This window comes from Haliotis rubra, unplaced genomic scaffold (genome assembly GCF_003918875.1).
Source record: "Haliotis rubra isolate DU_JTF1 unplaced genomic scaffold, ASM391887v1 Scf311, whole genome shotgun sequence".
NCBI lineage: Eukaryota > Metazoa > Mollusca > Gastropoda > Lepetellida > Haliotidae > Haliotis > Haliotis rubra.
In genome coordinates, this window is record NW_025766982.1 from 44,061 (window position 1) to 67,690 (window position 23,630).

Here is a 23,630-nt window from a genome sequence, read left to right on the forward strand (position 1 = left end):
AATCAGCTTAAGATAAATATATAGTTTAAATTTCATAACCATTTTAATCCGACGTATTTGTGGAAAATATCACAATTGCTTGATACTATGGCTCGGGTAGGACAATTCCTGAAGTTTGTAGATATCTGCAGTAAGGAAAAAATATTATTCTCAAATACGATGTGACGCCAGTGTGATCATACGAATAGCCCCAAGAAGAAAATGCAGTGTATTTAAATAGTAATCATTATCTAAAGCTTTTCGTGAAAACAAATGTTCTAAAATTGTATCGTCGTTCATACGCGAAACACTTGTTTGGCTCCTCGAAATAGAACGCCAACCCGAGACAATGACGAGACTGTGACGTCACCCTGAATGAAAAAATGTAACATCATAGTACACAGTGACGTAGAGTAACGGACAGTGCTCGTTTTGTGACGTCATTCGTTTTATCGCGAGACAGGCGAGAGCCCTGTCGACCACCATGTTAACATATTAAGATCTGAATTAATCGACATGCGTCGTCCAACAGAGCAGGATATGTCGGGTTCCTGGTTTCGACAAAACTGTTCATAAACTGAGGAGGAATATTCCAAGGCTTCAGCAGTTGGTGTGCTCGCAGGAGAGTAGAAAGTACAACATTTTGCTATGTACAAAGGTACCTGCATAGTTTTAGCACAGTGCATGCGGTTTGTTATGTTATCGTTTCACTCTATTTCGAATTTGGCGCTGCCATGTAATGCGCTTCCGCGCTTCAGCACTGTTCATTGCTCAGGCTTGTGTCCGGAAATCATATCCCACAATGCCCCTGTCATATATCACGCATGCGTACCGGGTCTCCAAATGTATCTGAGAGAAGACGATGAGCTCGAAAATTCCTAGAAAAGGTTTGGTATTTTCACCCAATATAGAGTTGTCTTGATATTTTCATGACTTATCAGTTAATTAGTAACCGCACATTTTATATCTCGTTTCAGCTTTGGCCATTCAGGCGCGGAAGAAGCGCTCAAAAGCTAAACCGCGTTTTAAAAACGACGACAAGTCAAAGAGAGCCTCGTAAGTAAAACATTGGTTTATTCGCTTCTGAATCTCACGGGAAACAGTCCTTCTGATTCCCTGTCAGGTTGTAGTTCTGGATATTTCTAACTCGGGTACATGTCTCTGTCTGATTTCGTAAGCATTCAGGTCAGTTGTTTTTGTTCCATCTTTGCTAGACACGCTAATGATTCATTCTTGAACACGTGTGGATCATGCCTAGTGACAGCTCAACGCTCCATTCACAAGTCGAACGTCGTCGTTAGATTCCATTCACAGCCCCATACTTAATTACTACACCAGCAACTGATTATTTCCCTGGTCGATTGAAACCCACGTTTAAATCAGCTTATTATTGTTGATCGCCCCTTGTCTGGGGACTGTTTTTGTTCTTGGCAACAAAACGAGAACCTCTTGTTCAGTGTTGTCATCATGAGCAGACCAAAGCATGTGTTTACACATCTGTTTTAATTAGCAAATTGTGTGTAACGTTTGAAAATACCATGTCATTTCAATCAAAATAGTTCATTTACATTGCGAGTTTAATGCTTAAGTGGTATTGATTTTGTGGGTTGGAACTTTATGTAAAATGACACCTTGCACTGCATCTCTTCTGGAGTCATTCAAACTCATGCTTTATTCCATTGTAGTGGACTGTCGCTTAACATTTGAATGTGTTTATCAATGTGGTGCCGTTGTAAAGATATGGCAACTTGCCTATTCATAATGAGTGACCAGTTGAGCTGTGGAAACATCCTTAATATATTTCACATTGTTATTTTATAGGGCCCCTAAAATGTCAGTTATCATAAATATTGGAAGTATAAATACAATTGGAAGTATTATTAATGATAATCTATATGTTTGAGATACGCCGTTGGTAACTAACAAAGTTTTAACTTACACTTGCAATACACCGTTGCCCGTTATTCATAGATCATCTCTATATTACATTCATAATGCTGTCTTTGTTAGCCATCCAATCTTAACATGTTACCTCTCACCATTTATGTGAAATGTGTGGATTGCTTACAGATTTGATCAATTTTCAGTCTACAATAGTTAGATTATCAATCATAAGTGTCTGTGGTTTATTTTGTTAGACAGCCCATATATTTTATTGTTTGTGGTATAGTTTGACCTCTTGAATCTTGAATCTCCCTCCTAGTTCATCCTAGTTCTACCAAGAATAGCCTAGAGACTACCTGAACTGTAAAGCATTGATTTGCACAATGATGTTATTCTTGTTATGGTCTATAAATTAAAAGATAATTCTTGACTCAGTTATGCTTATATCTCCCTGTTTTCATTCTTAACATGAAACCATGGATGTGAAAGTTCCAAGTTTGTTTGTTCTTTAACATCACACTCTGTAATTTTTCAGCTATCAGTCCAGTAAATCATCAGATCTGGAACAGGCAGTCCAGTGATCGACATGAGCATTAATCCATTCAAATTGGTGCATGTTGAAGTATTGAGTTAATTCAAACGTAATGAAATGGCACAATTTGCCCTGTGTGGTTATGGCTCCTACATGATCGTTTTTCTGTCTGCATCCTACACATTGGTTTCATTCAATTAGTAGCCCTTGATCACTGGATTGTCTGGTTCCGACTCAATTATTTACAGATTATAATAGCTTAGGGTGGCATTTAACAACAAACAAACAAATGCTCACTTGATAAATTCTAAGTCTAAGGACCATTTTGGACATGTGCGTTCCTTTCCAAGTTATTTACCAACATCACAGTTCACATCATTGCAGATGATAGGAAACATTGGGTGATTAAAATGTTCAACTGATTAAAATTAGCAATTGGTACTCTGAACTTCGAGTGAATATGACCTCAATACATACATCAGTTATTCGTGTATATGTATCTGATGATTTCAAACCAACATACTTTCTTGCATTTGACAGGATTCCCAATGTAAATTATTTGTATCCATTCAACTTATGGGATCGGGTGGTCAGGCTTGCTGACTTGGTTGTCACATGTCATTGTATCCCAGTTGTGTGGATTGATGTTCATGCTGTTGATCACTGGATTGTCTGGCCCAGACTCGATTGTTTACAGGCTGCCACCATATAGCTGAGTGCGCCATAAAACTAAACTCATTCATTCATTGGCCTCACCTTATATATCATTTATGCTCAACAGTTTATCACAAACATTGCACTGTGGATGACATATTGTATTGTCCACAATAACAATGCACAGCATAGAATGTATGATTGATGTTAGGAATTAAATGAAAAATATCTCTTAGATAAGAGCTGAAATACTGAAAAGTTATTACAAAATCTCTTTCACGATTCTGTTTAATTAGTTTTCTTTTTCTACTTTGCACATTGAGTATCCTACTTTGTAAGTGGGTCATACCCACATGTCAGTTTTGGCTCTCTGTTTCCTCTTAGTATTCAACAATAGGATTGTGTTGTATCCATGTCCCTAACATGGAAGATGTAACTGCCTGTTGTGTGAATCATGAAGGCTGGCCCGAATTCTAGGTCACTTGTTCTCTGGAAACCTTTTTGTCAATCTTGGCTGACCTTTTAATATCTCTTATTTTTATGATCATGTCAAATTTGCAGTGATAAGTGAAAATGCTGAGATCACTTGTATTATAATAAAAAGAGTACTTTTATAGTGCCTCATCCACATCAGTGAGGGACATGCTCTAAGTGCATACAAGTCACAGTTCATTATTACCGTGGATAACCGAAGCTGCCTGTGAGACGCTAGAAGGTTATAGTCACACTTATCCCACCGGGTACCCAATTTCTGCTTGGTTAACAAAGGCAATTTTGAACAAACTCTCTTGCCTAAGGTGTGACCACATGTATCTCATGTGCTTCATTGTGGGGAGGACTGAAGTCTTCTCTCAGGAGTTGAGCTGCCAAACATGGTCAGCCATCCAAGGACTCTCTGTGCCCAATTTTGCTTAACTTCAACTGGAGCACAGGACCACACAACTGCTGGAAGCCCTGGATGGTAAACAGCACTGACACTGATTCCTATTAAGAACTGGCCCTGGATGGTAAAGTCTTGGATGTTAGCACTATCTTGTGTAAGAGGCGTCAGTTTCGCTGACTTGATTCCGGTTCCCATTGCGCAGATCGATGCTTGCGTTGATCACTGGAGTCCTCATTTCTTGTGTGAAACTCAACTCACTCACTCACTGTGGTGATATGACTGGAATCGTGCTGCAATTGACATAAAACTCCCAGCTGTCAAAAATCTCTGACTGACAATCATCATACCAAATGATGTCAAAAGATGGTGCTTGATTTTACCCTGCCAGGTGTTTGGCTGCATCATTCCAAATGATGTCAAACTATAGTGCTTGATTTTACCCTGCCTGGTGTTTGGCTGCATCATACCAAATGATGTCAAAAGACACTGCTTGATGTCATCCTGTCTGGTGTTTGGCTGCATCATACCAGATAATGTCAGAAAACACTGCTTGATGTCACCCTGCCTGGTGTTCAACTCAGTTGAACTCCTCCACCCAACCTCACCTCACCTTTGAGTTTACAACCTCCATAAAGCCTTTTTTCATCAATTTCTGGAGGTTCTAAAGAAAAGATAATAAACTATGTTCTGTTATTCTCTCCGCTAAATAGCTGGAGCAGAATGTTATCATTTTTTGATCATGTATTATTGCTGTGTCCTTGTTGCTCACTGTTTCATTTAATCATGTCTAGTATTTGCTTTGTGGTATGGTTTTGAGTGTGGGTACTGGTGATGAGGGACGGTGAGGTCACCTTATTGTTGAACCAGTTGCTTGTTGCACTGTTGACCTGAGTTCGATTACCCACATGGGTAGAAGTAGGAAACCCATTCCTGGTTTCCTTTGCAGTGATATTGCTGGAGTATTGTGAAAAGCAGCATAATTCCCCCCTTACTTGCTGTTAGAAGTAATTGTTGGTGGCATAGCTGAGTGGTACAGGTGCTACACTGTTGTCGAGTTTGAATCCCTTTTGGGAAATGTATGGGGCCCCTTCTAAACACCTTACTGTCTTTACTAAACACTTTCTGAAATATGCACAGAAGTTTGAGAAACCTTAAGTCTTACTCACAATTAACTTTTTCCTCTGTTTGTTTTCTTTGTTTTTGTTTTATGTCATACTCAGCAACTGAGACTGGACCAGACAATCCAGTGATAGACATTAGAAGATTCAATCTATACAAATTGGATGCAATGATGTGTCAGTTGAGTCAGTAAACCTGACAACTGTATCGCGACAGCCACCTCGAATGACATGCATGTGTTGCTGAAGACCAATTCTAACCATATCTTCTCAGGTCAACTAGGGGGCGATGGGGTAGCCTAATGGTTAAAGCGTTGGCTCATCACCCTGAAGAACCGGGTTCAAATCCCCACATGGGCACAATGTGTGAAGCCCATTTGTGGTGTCCCCCGCCGTGATGTTGCTGGAATATTGCTAAAAGCGGCATAAAACCAAACTTAGTCAGTCAGTCAGTCAGGTCAACTGGGACTTAATTTGTAGTTACATTATTGAGACCTTAACAAAGTTTGGACCCCATGATTGTTTGTAGTTTGAAGTGATGCTGGGATTGCTGCCTGGTATGAAGCCTGTGATGCTAGTGTGTGAACCATGGTGAATCTAACCCAGTGATGTGTTGAAATAAGGAAATTGTACAGAATATTATTAGTTTGTTCAAGGGGTCCTTTCAGAAGCAGTTAAAAGGAAATGTTTTGTTTAGTCTTTGATCATATTGATAAACAAGATGAACAGCAATGAAACTAACTTTAGAACACAATTTTCTTATGTCACTTATGTGACTACTTTATGTTGTTGTTATCAATGGTTTTGTACAATTTTTATTAATAGTCTCCAACTGTTAGTTCCATCTGAATCATTAGTGATTCATGTAATAGAAAATGGTTGGTAGTGTCTGTACATGTAGAAATTATGAGTTTCTTTTAAGTGATTGAGTTTTATGCTGCTTTTAGCAATATTCCACGCAGCTGCTGATAACTTTTGGGTCATTGATGAGAAATGGGCTTCACACATTGTGCCCATGTGGGGATGGAACCCAGGTATTCCATGTGACGAGCAAACACTTTCACCACTAGGCTACCTCACAGGCCCCTACTTTATAGTGTATTGCAGGGACCTCATACAAATGTTAAGTGTGTCTTTAGGAATTTAAGTGTTTGATAATAACCTTTACTATTTCTCAATTATTTTGAAAATCAATCAACATTTTCATTTCATTCCCAGTTTGTGTTGAAGGACCCAGCTTCATTTAAAAAAACAATCCAGAGGTATTTTTGTTAAACAATATCATTTCTTAAAGTCTGATTGTGCTATTTCTCCTACCAGTGTGCCTCGCTTAGCTAATGATATCAACTTGTACATATAACAGTTTCTTGAACAGTTAATTCCAATTATTGGTATAAAAATACCGAACAGCAGATATTGTTGGGTACAGACTATTTATTGCCATGTACTGTATTGACATTTGATAGACTTCCCTATTTATTGTTATTATTTGGAGACCAATGGACTGTAGTGTGACACTTATCTCTTCGAGTCACCAGGAACTATTTTTATTGTAATATTATGATATCAGTCATTTAGAACAAGGAACTGTAAACTCTTGTTGGGCTGTCAAAGTACTTATCAACATTTGACATATTTACTAATGTTTTACTTTGTCATATCAGTGTACATTACCTAATTAATCGGACCGCCTCCGTGGTGTAGTGGTTAGAGCATCCGCCCGGAGAGCGGAAGGTCGCGGGTTCGATCCCCGACCGCGTCATACCAAAAGATGTTAAAATATGGTACTTGTTGGTCCCTGTCTGGTGCCTGGCATTACTGGGTACAACAAGGACTGGTCGGCTCGGAGTCAGTATAATGTGTCTGGGGTATTCATGTTTCACTGCAGCATGGTATCTCAGTGGGCTAGCACTATAAAACCAGCTTCAGTCTGGGCTAGTACAAGCAGCCGCACATACACATACATGCACATCGTCATATGACCGAAATATTCTCAAGCACAACGTTAAACCCAATTTCATCTCACCTCACCTAATTAATCGCTAGTTAATCATTAGAATGTCATTTGTGTTAAGAGGGCAATTATTGTTATTTGTTGAAATTGGTTGTCAGTGTATCCCAGTTTCATAGGTCAATACTCATGATATCAGTCATTGGATTGTCTGGACCAGTGGCAACTATTTACAGAGTGACGTCTGCTGGAATATTTTTGAGTGCAGCATTAACAACAAATGCAAGTTGTAAGATGCTTTGACCTGTGTCATTTTTGTCCTTCCACATGAACTTGAAGGTGTCCAAATTGACGACTGACTTAATATTGTTTACGTATTCTGTGATCATGGGTTTGAGTCCCAGATCCCATCAGGAGTATCAGTTTGTCAGCACTGTACTGGTGATCTTAGGCAGGAAAGTTTGCCCAGAACATTAGCTTGAATATTGATCAGTAACATCTAGCAATAACCCTAAAAGTGAATGAAGGGTTTCACAGGTAAATGTCAGGCTCGCATCTGCATCACCTCAGACTTTCCTCCCAAATTGAGATGACATTCATGATATAAGTGAACTCTGTTCAAAGTGATGTGGAACCAACTTGCTCAAACATCAGCTAGCCAAATATAGTTTTCAGTTACTTGAACATTATCAGATTATGATTGATACAAGCAACTTAGGGACTTGTCTTCAAGTAGCAACACTATTACAGTTGTAGTCAGGAATAATTAGTACTATCCCAGATCTGTTTTCTTGATATTGAGTTAGAAGACATTTTACACATGTTTTGAGGTATTGCTGCATGTTTTCACTATTTAGGCAAGGAGATGTTTTTGGCATATTTTCGCTCTGCTGGTCAGACTACCTATACCAAAACTGACTTGCCCTGCTCAGCTGCACTTTGGGCTAGTGGTTAACAATTAAAGAAGTTGACTATCCATAGAACTTGGTTTTCCTTCAGTGGTTACCAAGTCAGATTGAATTTTCTGAAGAACTGTCAGATGTGATGCTGTTGCTGCAATCTATGAAAAGTATCTTTATCACACTTTCCAGATTTGATCATTGTTTGTTTTCACACCAACATATTTAATTTAGAAACATCAGTTGTAACATTTTCTTGATATTATATACTCAATGTACAGCAAGAACCCGCAATCTATTTCTCAGAAAAAACCCACTGAAATCGTGTTTAATGAGTGAAATGAAAGGTATTTTCTGAAAAATATAGTTTTGTACATTTCCTGGATGCTGAAAAATATAGTTGTACATTTCCTGGATGCATTGATTTCCTTGTCAGTATGTTATTTTAAAATTCACATAAAAAGTAATGTGTAGTTGAACAGGAGCATAACCATGAATGCGATTCTCAAGGCTGTTGCCTTCATTCATCTTTCTCCAGGCCATCAAATCAGGTTGGTGTTTCTCAATTATCTCAGAAAGTGATAACTGAAATGAGGTGAGGTTGGCTGCTATCAAACTGCTGCTGGATGTGGAACAGAGTGCTTGACTGAATCACTGCTAAGTGCCTGTGTCGCTTGTAGGGAGTATAGATGGATTTTACTATTGATGCGTCACAATTGACTGTCGACCAATAGCAGTTCATTGCTGATAAATTGAATATCATAATTAACTTTGATGTCATTGTGCTGCATCGATAGTGTGAATGTATGTAATTCAATGAAAATAGTCCTTCACTTTTCAATTTGTTTAAATCAACGTACATACTCCTTTCTCAGCTTGCATGTATTGAGAATGTTGAACTGGTCTCTTAGAAAACCAAGAAACTGACACAAACATTGGAAGTCTGTGAGAATGATTGCATGGAATTGGAAATGGATTTGTTTGAGTGGTTGCAGCAGTTTGTGTACATTGAAATCTATTTCTGCTCATACTTATGAGGGGTCAGACTGCCCCATTCTACAAATCTCATGTCCAACGTTTCAGCTGTTGCTGCTGATATTATCAGCTTCATTGATATGTCACTGTCAGAAAGACACTCATTAGCAAATGGTAAATAAAGTTGCTTGTGGTTGACAATCATGCTGCTTATTACAAGCTGTTTATCAATTGACATTTCATTTGTTGTAGTAATCCTAGGTGATTGGGATGTATTAACGTTCATTTACAATTTCTGGTCATGATAAAGATGTCATCATAACTTGATGAACTGTTCTTGCCCATAATTCAGAACCTGTGTTTCTTTGTTAGTTTTTCAGCTATGTAATTTTTTCTACTTCAAATATAACATGAATTTTGAAAACGACCTGTAACAAAATAACACAGCATATACATGTTACACAGAAAAGTGTTTTGAAACCTTTAAAAATGCTAAATCCTTTTTAACTTGTTTAGTAGACCATGTTAAAATAAGATTTTTTCACATGTTTTTTACTATGTGCATGATTTTAGTTTATGAGTTATTTTTATGTGCTACTATCATCTAATCAAATGTAATAAATGTTATGTTTTGATAGTGCAGAAAAAAACATTCATAATTTTTCTTTAGTTGAAAATACATTAAGGTTTGACATGTTGAACATAAAATTTGTAGATTTCTTTATGATACTGACTTCCTTACCCATTACAATAACCTCAACCTATGTGTTTTCACAGGCTATATCACCTGTACCTATCTCCATTACTTCTGACTGTCAGCGCGCCAAATTGTTTTTCTGAATACATGCACACAAAAAACACTCACAATTCCTCAACTTCATTTGAACTGTCATGGAATATCCCATACTAACTAACAAGTTTACTGTGGTGGCTGGGCATTTCCATGATTGCCATTAGCAAAGGGACAGCACTCTGAACAGCTTATGTGATTGCGCTATAAATAGTCTGTGAGCGAGGCAGCTCTCATCATGTAATTACCCCCTATCTGCCAGGCCTGGCAGTAAACTGTTAAACAGGCAGTCTGCCTTGAGTTGTTGCCTGCATTGACTACTGTGAAAGAAGATGGGAGGAGTACAAGATGCTAGGACATCCTACTTGGTTTCGGAGAAGGTTAGTTACCCCGGGGTGTCTTCTACCTCCTATTTCATTAGGGTTGAAGTTCCCTTATGTTTGTGTTTCATGCCAACTATGTTATCTTTTTGTTTTAATCTGAACATGAGGGAAGACAACCGATTTCCAGGAGCAAAGAAGGCATAAGTTTGCTAATGGACTTTGCTTTTCACATTTCCAGAACTGCAGATGTTAACTCCAAGTTCACTTCATAAGGAGCTCAGTTTTATGTTCATTAGTAGTTTGGTGTTATGTTACTTGACTGGAACATTATGAGAGATTTTCTGTGGATTGGTGTTGTTCGTGTAATTGATTGTGAGTAATGTAAACATACTGTCTGTATATAAATAATGATGAAAACATTTGTTGATCAAAAACATTTTTTGAAGTTTCCTTTTCAAAAGGATCTAAATTTTTCATATATTTCGTAAATAACATTTCAATAACATTGAGAAGTCAAGAGATCTTTGTCATGTTAGAGATAAGATGAAGAGTGTACTTCAAGTTGTAGTAAAAACAAAGCCAGAATGCCTGGGTGTTAGAAATCACTGGAATTTCCTGCACTGACATGTGACAAGTAATAATAGTATAGTAAGTATAATGTAGTAAAATTATTTTTCTGTTCAAGATATTGAGTTAGCTTTCGTGTGATTATAACTTTTTCTCAGGTTTTATTTGTGTACTAATTGGATGATTTTGTTGAATTTTAAGATGAGTTTAGAATTTTTTTAATTGTTTATCGATGTAAAAGTGAAACAGACATTACAAAGGGAGACTAATGACGTGGCCGTATGATGTTTGTGTATATTTTCATATACTTGATTGTGTGATTGAAAGGTCATAGCAAAGTTCACAAGGAAGTCAAAACTTGAATGCTAACTTGACCTATATTACTGTAGTGGGTATTAGGTTACCATTGTCCTTGGTAAATGTATTAAGTGTCATTATCATTTGGAGAGTTTTGTATCACTTCCCATTGCGATTTTCTGGAAAATATTCTGTTCTGTTAAGCGCTGTTTTTGTATTATGATCATGCAGTTGTGTTAATTTATATCTCTCAAATATTTGAAGTACGTTATTGATGAAAAAACATATACATTAGAAAACAGGGCCCCAGAAATGGAATTATTAATTTTATTATTATTTATTATTGTACAAGTACTTATTGTAGTAAAGGGCTCTTTTATTGATTGTTTGGTTAACACTTTTTTTCATAGTTGAAAAGTCTTAAAATTGAAATGGTTTCTTTGTTGAGCAGCTTTTGTTGGGACATCCTTTCAGATCATTAACTAATACAATCAGCAACTGTCCTAAATATTTGGGAAAGGATTTCCGATGGATGAAATAAGGAACATTTTCAATTAAGTCGGGTGGTTGCTTTATTTCCTGTATTAACCTGTACTGAATGGTTGTATCATTAAGATGTTAATGACATTTTGAATGGAATGTTTTGGGAGGAGTCAGTCGGTATGCTTTTATGTTACTATTAGTATTTTTGGGATGGTGGGAAGGGTTGGGGTGGGGAGGATCATTGTAATTGGAGAGACAGATTTTACCTCTGCAGGGCTTGGGAAAGAGAATTTTGACAATAGGCCATTTTCAGGATTATTAGCCATTTTCTGAATTTAGAATGGGCCAATGCCCATGTATCAACAGTAAAATTCAATTTTTAATGGGCCAGTTTTCATTCTAATGTGCATAATGGCCCATGGCCCCTGCCTTTCCCAATCCCTGCCTCTGTGGAATTGCAATGCTGGCTCTACCCTGTGATGAATGAATGTCTTAACCACTTGGCTACCTCACCGCCCTGAAATAAAACACTATTAATGGACTATTTATGTTTGTTGCCCTTCCACAGACAACAGTTGTTGGTTCATGAATTTTTTCATCAGCTGATGCAGAAACCATGTTGGTGATATAAAAAGTCCCTTGAAGGAAAATGTTGTGCCTGTTAAGGACAGCTGTTTTTCTTGTGGACTTTCAGTTGGTTAGAAAGGGAAACATATGTTAAAAATGTGAATTAAGATTTGTAAGAATCAGAAACAAACTCATTATTGATGTGATATTTATTTCCAGTCTGTAGAGATTTCTCATTTCTGTGATGCAGATAAGAGGAAGTCATTAGGCAGGGGTAGGACCAGATGAGATTATTGACGTGTAACTTCCACAAGCATGAATACTTGGTTTTACATATTTGTGTTTTTTGACATTCCTGAACTTTCAGAATTAATGTACATTCTTGAAATAGTCTGAGGTGACCTGTGTAAATTCTCAATATTTTGAAGTCACAACAGCAAACTAGAGTGATAACAGTGTCCCCTTTATGAAAGAGCTGGGAACTTTTTGGGGTCATATTTTCTCAGATATTGGTGGTGGGAGAAATTAATACATGTAATGGGGCAGTGGAGTAGCCTAGTGGTTAAAGCTTTTGCTTGTCACGCCGAAGACCCGGGTTCGATTCCCCACATGGCTACAATGTGTGAAGCCCATTTCTGGTATCCCTGCCGTGATATTGCTGGAATATTGCTAAAAGCGTAAAACTTTACTCATTCATGCACTCACTCACTAAGAAATGTAAATAACAGACATTGTTCAGGTTGCAGATGTTTTCATTATCTTTGGTCTGCTATCTTGCCCATTTATGACTTCTTTTATGTCTTGGGTCACCTTTGGCCCAGCCATCTAATGCGCTGGAACCAGCCAGAAAGCTGTGATTGTTGGTTCACATCCTGGTTTGTGTCAGTTGTGACTTGGTTTGTGAGCACCATGCCTGGGGTTTCACTGAAGCGGTAGACATCTGAGAACATTGTGCTCACCTCCCACAGTAGCTGACACACAGTGATATACCTAGAATACTGTTCAGAGTGGCATTTAAGCTATTTCAGCTACTTCTGTCAAATTAGGCTAATGCAGTAATGAAATTAATGTCTGTTGCTGCTAATATATGTTTTGGTTGGAATTTAAAAGTTATTGTAATACGTTCTGGCCCCCAATTTCTCGAAACAAACTTAAGTCTGAGTTTTGACTTATTTTTTTACTCAAATTTGAGAAAATGCATTTTCCAGAATAAACTGAAATCGATATTAAACTCAAACATAGTAGACAATTTGTGTTTGATGGATAGATTACTTAAGTTGTTTGGGATTTTGTATTTTAAAAATGCAGTTGAGTGTAAAATTCAGCTGTTTCAAATTGTCAAACTCGGTTTTTAATTTAAGTAAAAACTTCAGTTTGTTTGGAGAAATTCGGCCCAGTTTGGTCTTTTAGCCTTGCTCCAAACTGAATGTACTGAATGTGTCCATGGATTTGATACTTGTATATGGTTCTAACTTTATAATAATAGTCGAAGTCGCGATAGTCAGTCATTCATTCAGTCTTTTTAGGTACAACTTGATCTTGTTATTTTGAAATTTTCATTCCAATAATTATTGCCTTACATACTTGTGCAATTATCTGCGTTATATGTTAACATGGGGAAATTCTTGTTTTTCTACGATACAGGTTTCTATTTTTGCAAATGATGTCACTTTTCAATGCAGCAAAGTTGGCGGATAATGTTTTGATGTCATCTTCATATTAAACAACCAGCCCCCTTTTGCTCAGGGAATGTGTCGGAAAATACAATCATATTTTGTTGAAGCTGAAAACATAATAAATGCAATATTCATGTCAAATGTTGGAAAACGCATGAATGTACACATGTTGTCTGTGTGGACGGTTCAATTTTAGAAAGAATGGTGCTTATGTTGTTAGTTGTTGCCTGAGAAATGTCTGTTCAAATCTCATGTATCAGAACTTGATCTTATTGTAGACGTAGTGTTTTGATTTAGTAATGATTAGAAGAAGGTTGTTGTAACCGACACTGTTTACCATTGGTAGTAGAAGCTTTTACTACTAACACTGTTGGGGAGAAATACTCACCAACAAGGGTGGAATATAAATGTTTGCTTTCTACAGGTAATTATCTCACCGCTATTAGCTTGATGAGAGAAATGTTTCTTTCATTACGAATCCAAGGGAAGCTGATGTTTCGTCAGCGTGCAAGATAAAATTAGTTGAGTGGGAAGCAAGGTTGAAGAAGTGCTTACCTATCAGCTTTCAATTTCATGAAAACTATTTCCAAGCGTTTCTCCCAGGCTAGTCTTGACAAGGAGAGTACTTGAGCAAGTTTCAAGTTTATTTGAACATTAATGCGTAGTATCTGTTTACTTTCCCATGCTGTGTGCATCACAATCCAGCATAGTCAAGTGATATAGGATATGTGCAAGATATATATAGCCTGGATCAATAGTGATGAAGACCACCCAATGTTAAGGGAACAGGTATTGTGTCAGTAATAAGCTACGGTGTGTCATAAAGGTATGGAGCTACTGTTCAACCAATGTGCCAGTCAAGGGCAGTGTTAGGAACTCACATGGTTTTGGTTGAACAGTAAGCCTGTTGGTCAGTGGATTCCTGGAGGTTAAACAACCCCTGGAATGTTCATTAGGTGGTGAAGATGCCACAGGCAGCTGCGTCTGCTGATATTACTACCACATGCCATTTGGCTGGAAGGCAGATCTCTGCCAATATTTCATTGCGAATTAATTAATATTTCAGTTTGGAGAGCATTCATCACATTTACACCCTTTAGCCAGCCTATAAACCAGTGTATGAATTCATGCAAAGTTATAAAATCCACATTTGAGGGTTTTGTAAAAAAAAATCAAAGCCAGGAAGATCCTAGAAATAAATTGACAGAAAATTGCATGGTGAGAAATATCTGATGGCAGGAGAAGAATTCCTCGAACCAAGACTGCATTAATTAATAATGTCGCATGTGATTTCGTTAATACATTGTTACCAATTTTGCTTTGAAGTAAATGATTGTGTAATGATGTTGCCTAGTACTTTGTCATCTCGTCATGCCATGTATTTTGGAAGCTGGCCATTTTTCTTATTCATCAAGGAAGGTATCTGTGTGATGCCGAGGAAGAATATTCTATGCTTGGTAAATGCCCAATGGATGTAAAGAGTATGGGTTATTGGTAATGATTAAACTTCTGTGAAGCCCAGCAGTACCTGGAGTGTTTTCCTAATGGCAGTAAGAATGCGTACTCGAAGGACTGCAAGGTCAGCTCTGAACTGATTTCTTCTTTGAAATAGTTCAAATCAATATGGACTTAACGCAATAGGAAGTAATTGCAGCCTTCTATTTTGGGCTTTGGGTAAATAGTCATTTTGACCTTCTTATCGTCAGGTAAAATTAAGTTTCGTGTGAAAATTGCTTCTGCTGAAATGTGTTAGTAAAGCTTTCCCCAATAGGTGTTGCCAAAGACATTTGCAAATGTTTATCATTGAAAATTTAGTTTGGGGACAAAATGAGTGTTTGGAGTCAAGATCAATTTCGCTGAAGAATAGATCGGGCTTCTGTGGGAAGGCTTCCCATGTTTGAGAGAAGACTGAGAGTTCATTGAAGGTTTCTGATTTCAGTGTAACCTGTTTTTGTGTGTAATAGACCAGATGCAAGATCCTCTGAAAACAAGAATTGACAAATATGGCCATGCCAGTCAGCTAAAGTTATGAATTTGGCATAATAATTTTTGTGGATGCATGACAGTATTAGAAACTGTTAATGTGGTAATTTCTGGAATAAATATACACTTTATTGAAAGGAGTGTTTAACAGATGCCCATCATCAAGGTTTTACCTGAAGCACAATTGTGCGTCTTGTACTAACTGATGTAGAGAATGAATGCAGAAAAACAAAAGACACTATATCCCAGTGTATGAACAGTTATATACAATTATTGTACCTTCATCACATCAAGGGGGGGCGGTGAGGTAGCCTAGTGGTTAAAGCGTTTGCTCGTCATGCCGAAGGCCCAGGTTCGAATCCTCACATGGGCACAATGTGTGAAGCCCATTTCTGGTGTCCCCGTTGTGATATGCTGGAATATTGCTAAAAGTGGCGTAAAACCGATCACTCGCTTGCTTACTCACTTAATCACTCACTCACTCCAATAGCAGTTATGTGTGTGTATATTTCATCCATCAATCATGAACACTGTCGTTGTGATCACTGAATCATTCAAGGTTTAACAGTAATTATTAGTCAGTCTCCCAGACCACAGTGAATAATCCAAATCAAGTCTCGTCCAATTTTGCAAGTCTCGATTGCCTCCGCTCTAGGCCTGAAAGTAAGGATTGTTCTTGGCTCCATTTGGATATTTTTTGAAGATATATATTTTCAAATAAGATAGCTTTATTTCTGGGACTAAATGTCAATCTAAATAATTAAACATACAGTACACACCAAGATATAAAAGCTTTACAAGACCAGCATATTGCCTGCAGGATCCTTAATATTAATTATTGGAGGTTCTCCAGACCCCCACTTTTGTAAGTAGAGGTATAACAGTGCATCATGGTAATCTGATTCCACCTTAGAAGAGGATACACAGTGATCAAATAGAAAACAATCATTGATAACAGCTCCACACAGACATGTGTTTCAGTGTTGTAGTGCACGTGAGTTTCCAAGCATTTTCCATTGGACTCCTCATAACAGCAGCCACAGAATCCCAGTTGATCAGTGATAAATATACAGTAGGTATACTTTTTGTCCTCGCTCAAGGTTGCCGAGAATGCTGGCAGCACCAAACTCTTGTTTGCTGTGTGATGTAAGCAAAAAGGTGCGTGTTTGTACCACTGTGGCGAGAATGTACTGGATAATGGTACTGGGCTAGTTAGCATCCCCACTTGATGACGCTGATGTCCTCTGCCATCTCCACACCATGGCCACGGGCATTGCTGACATTCTTGTCTGGGTCCTCCTACACAGGATGGCCAGGTCTTGTGTCCATAGTCGGTACTCACCCCAGCCTTCACAACAAAGGTAGGGCCTCATGATAAAACCTTGTCTTACCTACCTGTGGTTTGTGTGAATTTGGCCTTGCACAGATGCCCTGCAGATGTTTACAGATTTAGTTCTACCTGAATAAACAGTTCAGTTTGCTATTAGCTTTTTGTGTTACAAGGAAGGAATTCTGATTCCCCTTTCTAGCTGGTATCATTGTATGTTGTTTCAATTATCATGATTATTGTCATTTTGTTTGGGATTTTGGGTGTTGTGATGGCAATATCCTTCACGATTCAATAGTTATTTGAAGCTAGAGTTATTGGTGGAAGAAATAAATTTTACACTAAGGGCCTTAATTTGGAAACCGACACATGCACAAGATCATAGGCAGTGTTTTGGTGATGGAAGCTCTCTGTAAATGCTGAAATATCTGTGAGATACCTCATTCTGGTTGTGTCTCCCTTCAGATCAATGGGTTGAAGACTGACTTTTCTCATAATGATGGGATCAATTTAAAAGTGGCTTTAGTAAAGCAATTTAGAAAGGGTTAATGCGAACAAGTGTCACATTTTTTCATGGATTTGTCGATCAGTTGAGAGTTCATTTTCTCTAAGTGATTTCTCAAGTTGCTGTTGTGGAGCCCTAGTTGGGAGTGATCCATAGTGCTTTTTTCTGTCGTGGATTTCCTTCCTGATCTGCTGCAATTAGTTAACATATCAAGGTAAAAAAGCTCTTCATTCAGGTGTACTTTTTGTGTTTGCAGGATAATATTTGTTCAGCAACATCTGATAATTGCAAAATACAGTTTAAAAAATCAAATTACTTGAACATGGTATGTACATGTACATTGTTTTTTGATGTATTGAGTGGATTCTTCAGTGGTTGGTCCAAGATATTGAGACAATTGCTTTCCTTATGGATATATTTTGTGGTGTGATGAAGTTTCATCAGCAGTTGTTCAATGATTTACTGAGATTGCGATTTGTTGTCAATATTTGAACCCCTCACAATGTTGTACCTCCTGATACTGTCAGAAATTGACACACATCCTGTTGCTGTAAAAGTGGTTTCTCGTATGTCATGAAGAATCTTCTGAGCTTCTTGGCAGCAGTTGAGAACAGTGTGATTAATACTGCAGAGTGCGAGGAAAAGGTCATGATAGCGAGGGAGTTGTTAGTAGATAGTAGTAGATGTAGTGGCCAGCCCACACCTGTCCCCACACTGGAGGCAGTAGTGCCTCATTGCTAACACCTGTCCCAACTTGTCTGTGATACTGGAAGAAATATTATGGATTCCTGTCTGGCCACTTTCAGCTGACCCCCTGTGACTGCCTGCACAGGCAGGCCCCTCAGGTGGGCAAACCTGGAATCTGCCTTAGGTTTAAGAGGGGTCATTGGCTTGCCCACTGGACAGATGTTAGTAATTGTTAATCAGGGCAAGTAACTTGATAATGGTGATAATTTTGACTAGTTAAAAATACAGAATTATTGGTAGAATGCTCATCTTAAGATCTTTTGAATTGTATGTGTGGCCTTTTAAGATTCTGGGCCTAGAGTTTTGAAGCTTTCTTAGTGCTAAGATAGTCGTAAGTTAATGTTAATGTATGGCACTTACGACTATCTTAGCGCTAAGAGAGCATTGAAAATCTAGGCCCAGATCTATATCATTTTAGCATATTTTCTTTTAAACCTAAGGTGTTTCTGTGTCACTTGTCGAGCTCGAACAATAAATTTGTCAAGACTGGATGATTAATATGTTTTTGAGGAAATTAGAGTTCTTGCTCTAGCTGCTTCAACTTGACTGTATTGTGACAGCTTTCTGTAGTGTGAGTGGTTCCTTGATTGTGTCAATCAGCTTGGAACCTTTGAGCTTGCCAGGATTTTATTGTGTTGAGTGCATCTTTTTTGTCATGACTGACAAGCAGACATGCATGTATTCACTGGCTTCTTTTTGAAAGAATGTTTGGCATTTTCACTTGACACCATAAGCGTCAATTTAAATATGTTTTCAGAGATCACAAAGTGGTTAAACAGACATTGTTCAAAAGTCAATGAAACAATAACTTTGGTAATATGTACAATTCAAGTATATATTGCTTCTGCGCTTGTTTTGGGGTGGTGGGGTAGCCTAGTGGTAAAGGCCGGGTTCGATTGACCCGGGTTCGATTGCCCACATGGGTACATTGTGTGAAGCCCATTTCTGGTCTCCCCTGCCGTGATATTGCTTGAATGTTGCTAAAAGCGGCGTAAAACCATACTCTCACTCATTCTGCGCTTGTTTTCTTAAAATTATGTCACATACACAACATATGGAGTGTCATGTAATTTTTTGTGTTAGTAATGGTTGCTTATAGACAGTAGAGGTTACTTACGGATTGCTCTAGAGGTTTGTAAAGAGGTGCTTAATACGGCTAATGAGGTGTTGATTAACATGCAGATATTTCAGTGTGAGGAAGATATTGATTCATGGTATATTTTGTCATTTATATATATACAAACTGTTTAATCAGACTGGATGTGGATGTTGGAGTTGATTCTCAGGAATCTGGAATTAGGTCTTGCAGGACGACATGTACATGATAAACTATGTATTTCATAATGTGTAGAGATGTTAATTGTCAGTCGGTACTTGGGAGACAAAATGCTGTATGATTGGGAGGGGCGGTGGGGTTGCCTAGTGATTAGATCTCTTGCTCGTTATGCCAAGTCCCAATGTGTGAAATAGTTTCCAAATTTTGCTAGCCAGTCGGGCTAGCTAGCCAAAGTTACTAGCCCACAAAATAATTAACAAGACCAAAATTTTTATTTTGGGTTTCGTCATTTTTATCCAGACCAGTGATATTGACTGGTGGGAATTGCTCCGACTGGATTTTTACTAGCCATGGGCCAGCAGGCCAGTGGCTATTTCATACACTGAAGTCCCTGGTTTGATTCCCTACATAGGTTCAATGTGTGAAGCCCATTGGTGTGCCCTACTGTGCTGTTTGCTGCAATATTGTTAAAAGAGGCATGAAATTAAACTTACTTACAGTGTTTTTGGTAATGAGACATGTGAGTATTGTGAGGATGAAAATCTGCAAATTTCTTTATCATGGCCGTGCCAGTGATCTGCATCAGGGCAGAGGATTGTCCAAGCTCCCCGTTGCCATTCATCAGTAGTGAGCGGCGTGTGTGTGTTTGTCCTCATGGCCTCGTGTTTGCCTCAGCTCCACACACTGAGCAACTGAAATAGGGTGGCGTCTGCTTTATGATTCCAGACATGTCTCGGTCAGGTACACTGATCATGAAGACGGTTGTGGCAAACTGTTCCTTGATTGAATATCATTGTCTTTCATAGACCTCAGCTGTCACCTACAGGTCACCTTGACCTGACTAACTGGCTGCATTGTGGTTGGCGTGGTGTGCATATTATGCATGTGCTGCTTATTGAATATCTATTTGTAGTTACAGTTGACTGATGATGGGATGTCTTAAAACATGGAAATGGGTTTATTGTGAAGATAATGGATTTACATGATTAAGCTTATTTGTATTTTAACTGTTTCAATAAGATCATTTAGCCAAGCTATCTGTTCACTGACAGAATTTTTAACCAATTTGTTTAAAATTGATTGTGGAGAGGAAAATATATGGTCAGGTTTGAGAGGTGAAACTACATCATGAGAAAGATGATGTATGTTTGAAGAACACAGGATTGAGGCTTTTTTCTGCTATCAAACTGAACGTGTTATGAGTTGAAATGATCAAGTTATGTATTTAACATGATTAAGAATGGAAGACTTGGCAGGATTTAGGGCATTTCCTGATAGGTGAGGACCTTTTTTGCATTTGGCCTAGAAAATGTATTACTCATCAAAGAACCGTTTATGATTTAGTCGGCAGTTTGCAGAGCTCTTAAGCACACAGCTATGTGGAGTAATATACATGTATATGCGTCTATATCTGCTTAATTTTCAGACCAGCGAAAGTTTGCTTGTCAATCGATCTTCGTCATCTGGCACCCTGCCTCAAGTCAGAACATTGAATTATCTAAAGGTCTTGGTATTTGTACAGCAAGATTGCATTTAAAATTTATTTGGAGATACTGTTGTCAGGCAGCTGGCTGTGCATGAACATATCAATTTGTTTATGCTGTGAAAGTTTTTATTTAGAATGAGGGTATGGGAGATAATCACTGACAGTTTACTGAGTGAGTGTGGTTATGATCAGGTGTATGTCTCATTAGTGCACATTTGTAGGACTGCACGGTATTACCGTAGTCTGTCTCACAGTCCCTGAACCACATTATTTTCCCTACTGCCTGGCCCTCTCTGCAGTGCTAAAGCCCTAAATGAAGCAAGTCTAGATTTCCTCAGGTTCTGAATCTCTGGTCTCCTTTGGGCTTCTTTTCAATTTAAATGGGTTTATTTGTTACAATCAAAATTATATATTCAGAGACTAAGCGTTAGTCTAGGTATTGCAGATATACCGCAATACGCTTTTCAAAAGATACGTTTTGTAATATCTTTTCTGAGAACCGATATATTGGGTAAAGAACATGTATGAAGTTTTTGTGATTATCTTTATAGTTTGAATTAAAATCTACACCGATTTTCATTCACAATTGATGTTTTCCTTTGTTGTTCAATGACAAAACGGAATACTGTAATAGATCTACTATATAAAAAAAGAAAATAGACTCCCTGACTGTACAACCTAATTTTGAGATTGCTGTTATCAGAACTATAGCATATATTTTTAGGGACCTATAATTAGGGCTGCGCAATATAACCGGTTTACCGGTTCAGACATGAAAACGATACGTATTGCTATACTTTGATCGAAAATCGGCATTTTGACATGCATTTGGAAAACTTAAAAACACTCGGAAATTTTCGTATATTTCCGTTTTTTTCTTGGTGTGGTTGATGATTGTGGCAATTGTGGTAATGGTGGTGGGAATGATCATGGTGAAAATTACATTTAACTGGATTGTTAAGTTCGGTTTTTAAGTTGTGTTCTTAATTTGTGTTCAAGAGTTTTGCACGTTTTGGATCTGAATGTTTTAAATATTTGCTCATAAATGACCAGTGATCTCTGATATGTCCTGACCAGGTCAAGTTGCTGTCTAAAATCTCAGGGCTTTTTGGAGTGGAGGAACTAGTTCAAACTATGATTACACTCGATTATAACTAGGTATTTTTTGTTTAAAAAACGCTTATTGCAATATATTGAAATACATATAGCAATATATGCTTTCGCGTCACAATATATCGCAATATGAAAATTCTCTGCAATACCCATCCTATAATGTAGAAAAAAGGATCGACATGTACAATTAGTGTCACTTATTGCCAAACACAGAAGAAGTTCCCAATATATCGCAATACGTATCACAATAGCGGATACCTGGGCCTAGATTTTCGAAGCTCTCTTAGCGCTAAGATAATCGTAAGTGCCATACATTAACATTAACTTTTGATTATCTTAGTGCTAAGAAAGCTTTGAAAATTTAGGCTCTGAAATACACCAATACACAGCCCTACACATGTGTGTCATTTTGGGAACTGTTGGGTGTATGCATGTCACTGGACACCTATTTCTCTTCGTGTTTGATTCTGACCCGTGAAGGTCCGGGTTAGAATATTTTGCCTCCAGTAACCCATGCTTGTCGTAAGAGGCGACTAACGGGATCGGTTCCCAATTGCGCACATTGACGCTCATGCTGTTGATCACTGGATTGTCTGGTCCAGACTTGATTATTTACAGACCGCCGCCATATAGCTGGAATATTGCTGAGTGCTGCGTAAAACTCAACTGACTGACTCACTCACTCACTTGTTTGATTCTGCTGATATAGCCATATATGACAGGTATTTTTATTTAAAAACTTGGGTGATGAATTGTTTGATCGGCATTCTAGAAGTTGGTGAGTCAGTCAATAATGAAGCATATGACTTAATGTATATCAACTTGTTTATGGCATAAAGTGATGTTTCGGTGTAGATTCACTGTTGCCAAGCTAAAAAGTAAAAGAAAGAAAAGTGTCTACACTGAAACTTCACACTATACAATAAGCAAGAAGGTGATATCCATACAGTTGTATGCTTCATTATATGATGATGAACTCAAAATGGACAGACCAAAATGACTGCATGCATTATATGGTTGAATATTATAACACGTGAAGATTGAATGTCAGCAATCCATCAGCATTGAAAATTGAACATCAACATGGACGGTATATGCATGTAGAAGTTACATGATAGCAGGGAACAAGCTGCTCAGTGATATCCATTGATTTCTCATTTCAACAAAGAAAATCTTTGTGTTAACTTTGGTATTTAAAAGCATTTAATTAATCCATTTGGCTGGCTGGCTGGCTGGCTGGCTGGCTAGGTGTGTGAGTAGGTGCACTCTTATTCAAGCAGACCAAATACCTTGTTATTTTAACTAGATGGCAAAAACTGAGGATTGAAAAACATGGAGATTTTTACTGACAAAGGAGCTTGTACACATCTGTTACCAAAATGGCAGAGGATGTGTGCTGAAGTACATTCATGGCCTCTGGGAAAGGGATTGATATTCTGCCATGGTTTCTTATGTGTGTAGTACTTAGAGCTATACTTTGACTTTGTTGATGTGTAGATAGGAGTACTAATAACTAGAGGATGTGATGGATTATTGCTGATGTGTGATGTTCAAGTGGCATGCACTGAATAAGACAAGGGACAACTCTATTACAAAAATGTTATGTGTCCTTATA

At 38.0% G+C, this 23,630-nt stretch overlaps 1 protein-coding gene across 1 annotated transcript in view; it reads left to right on the forward strand.

Annotated features, from left to right (window-relative positions):
• The first annotated feature begins 785 nt into the window (after positions 1 to 785).
• The window catches only part of LOC124283235 (SRSF protein kinase 3-like), a 67,005-nt gene continuing 44,160 nt past the window's right edge, over positions 786 to 23,630 (forward strand). Inside the window, 2 exon segments of the mRNA XM_046719267.1 lie at positions 786 to 866; positions 957 to 1,035. Coding sequence (XP_046575223.1) covers positions 842 to 866; positions 957 to 1,035 — 104 coding nt within the window. The 5' untranslated portion in view covers positions 786 to 841.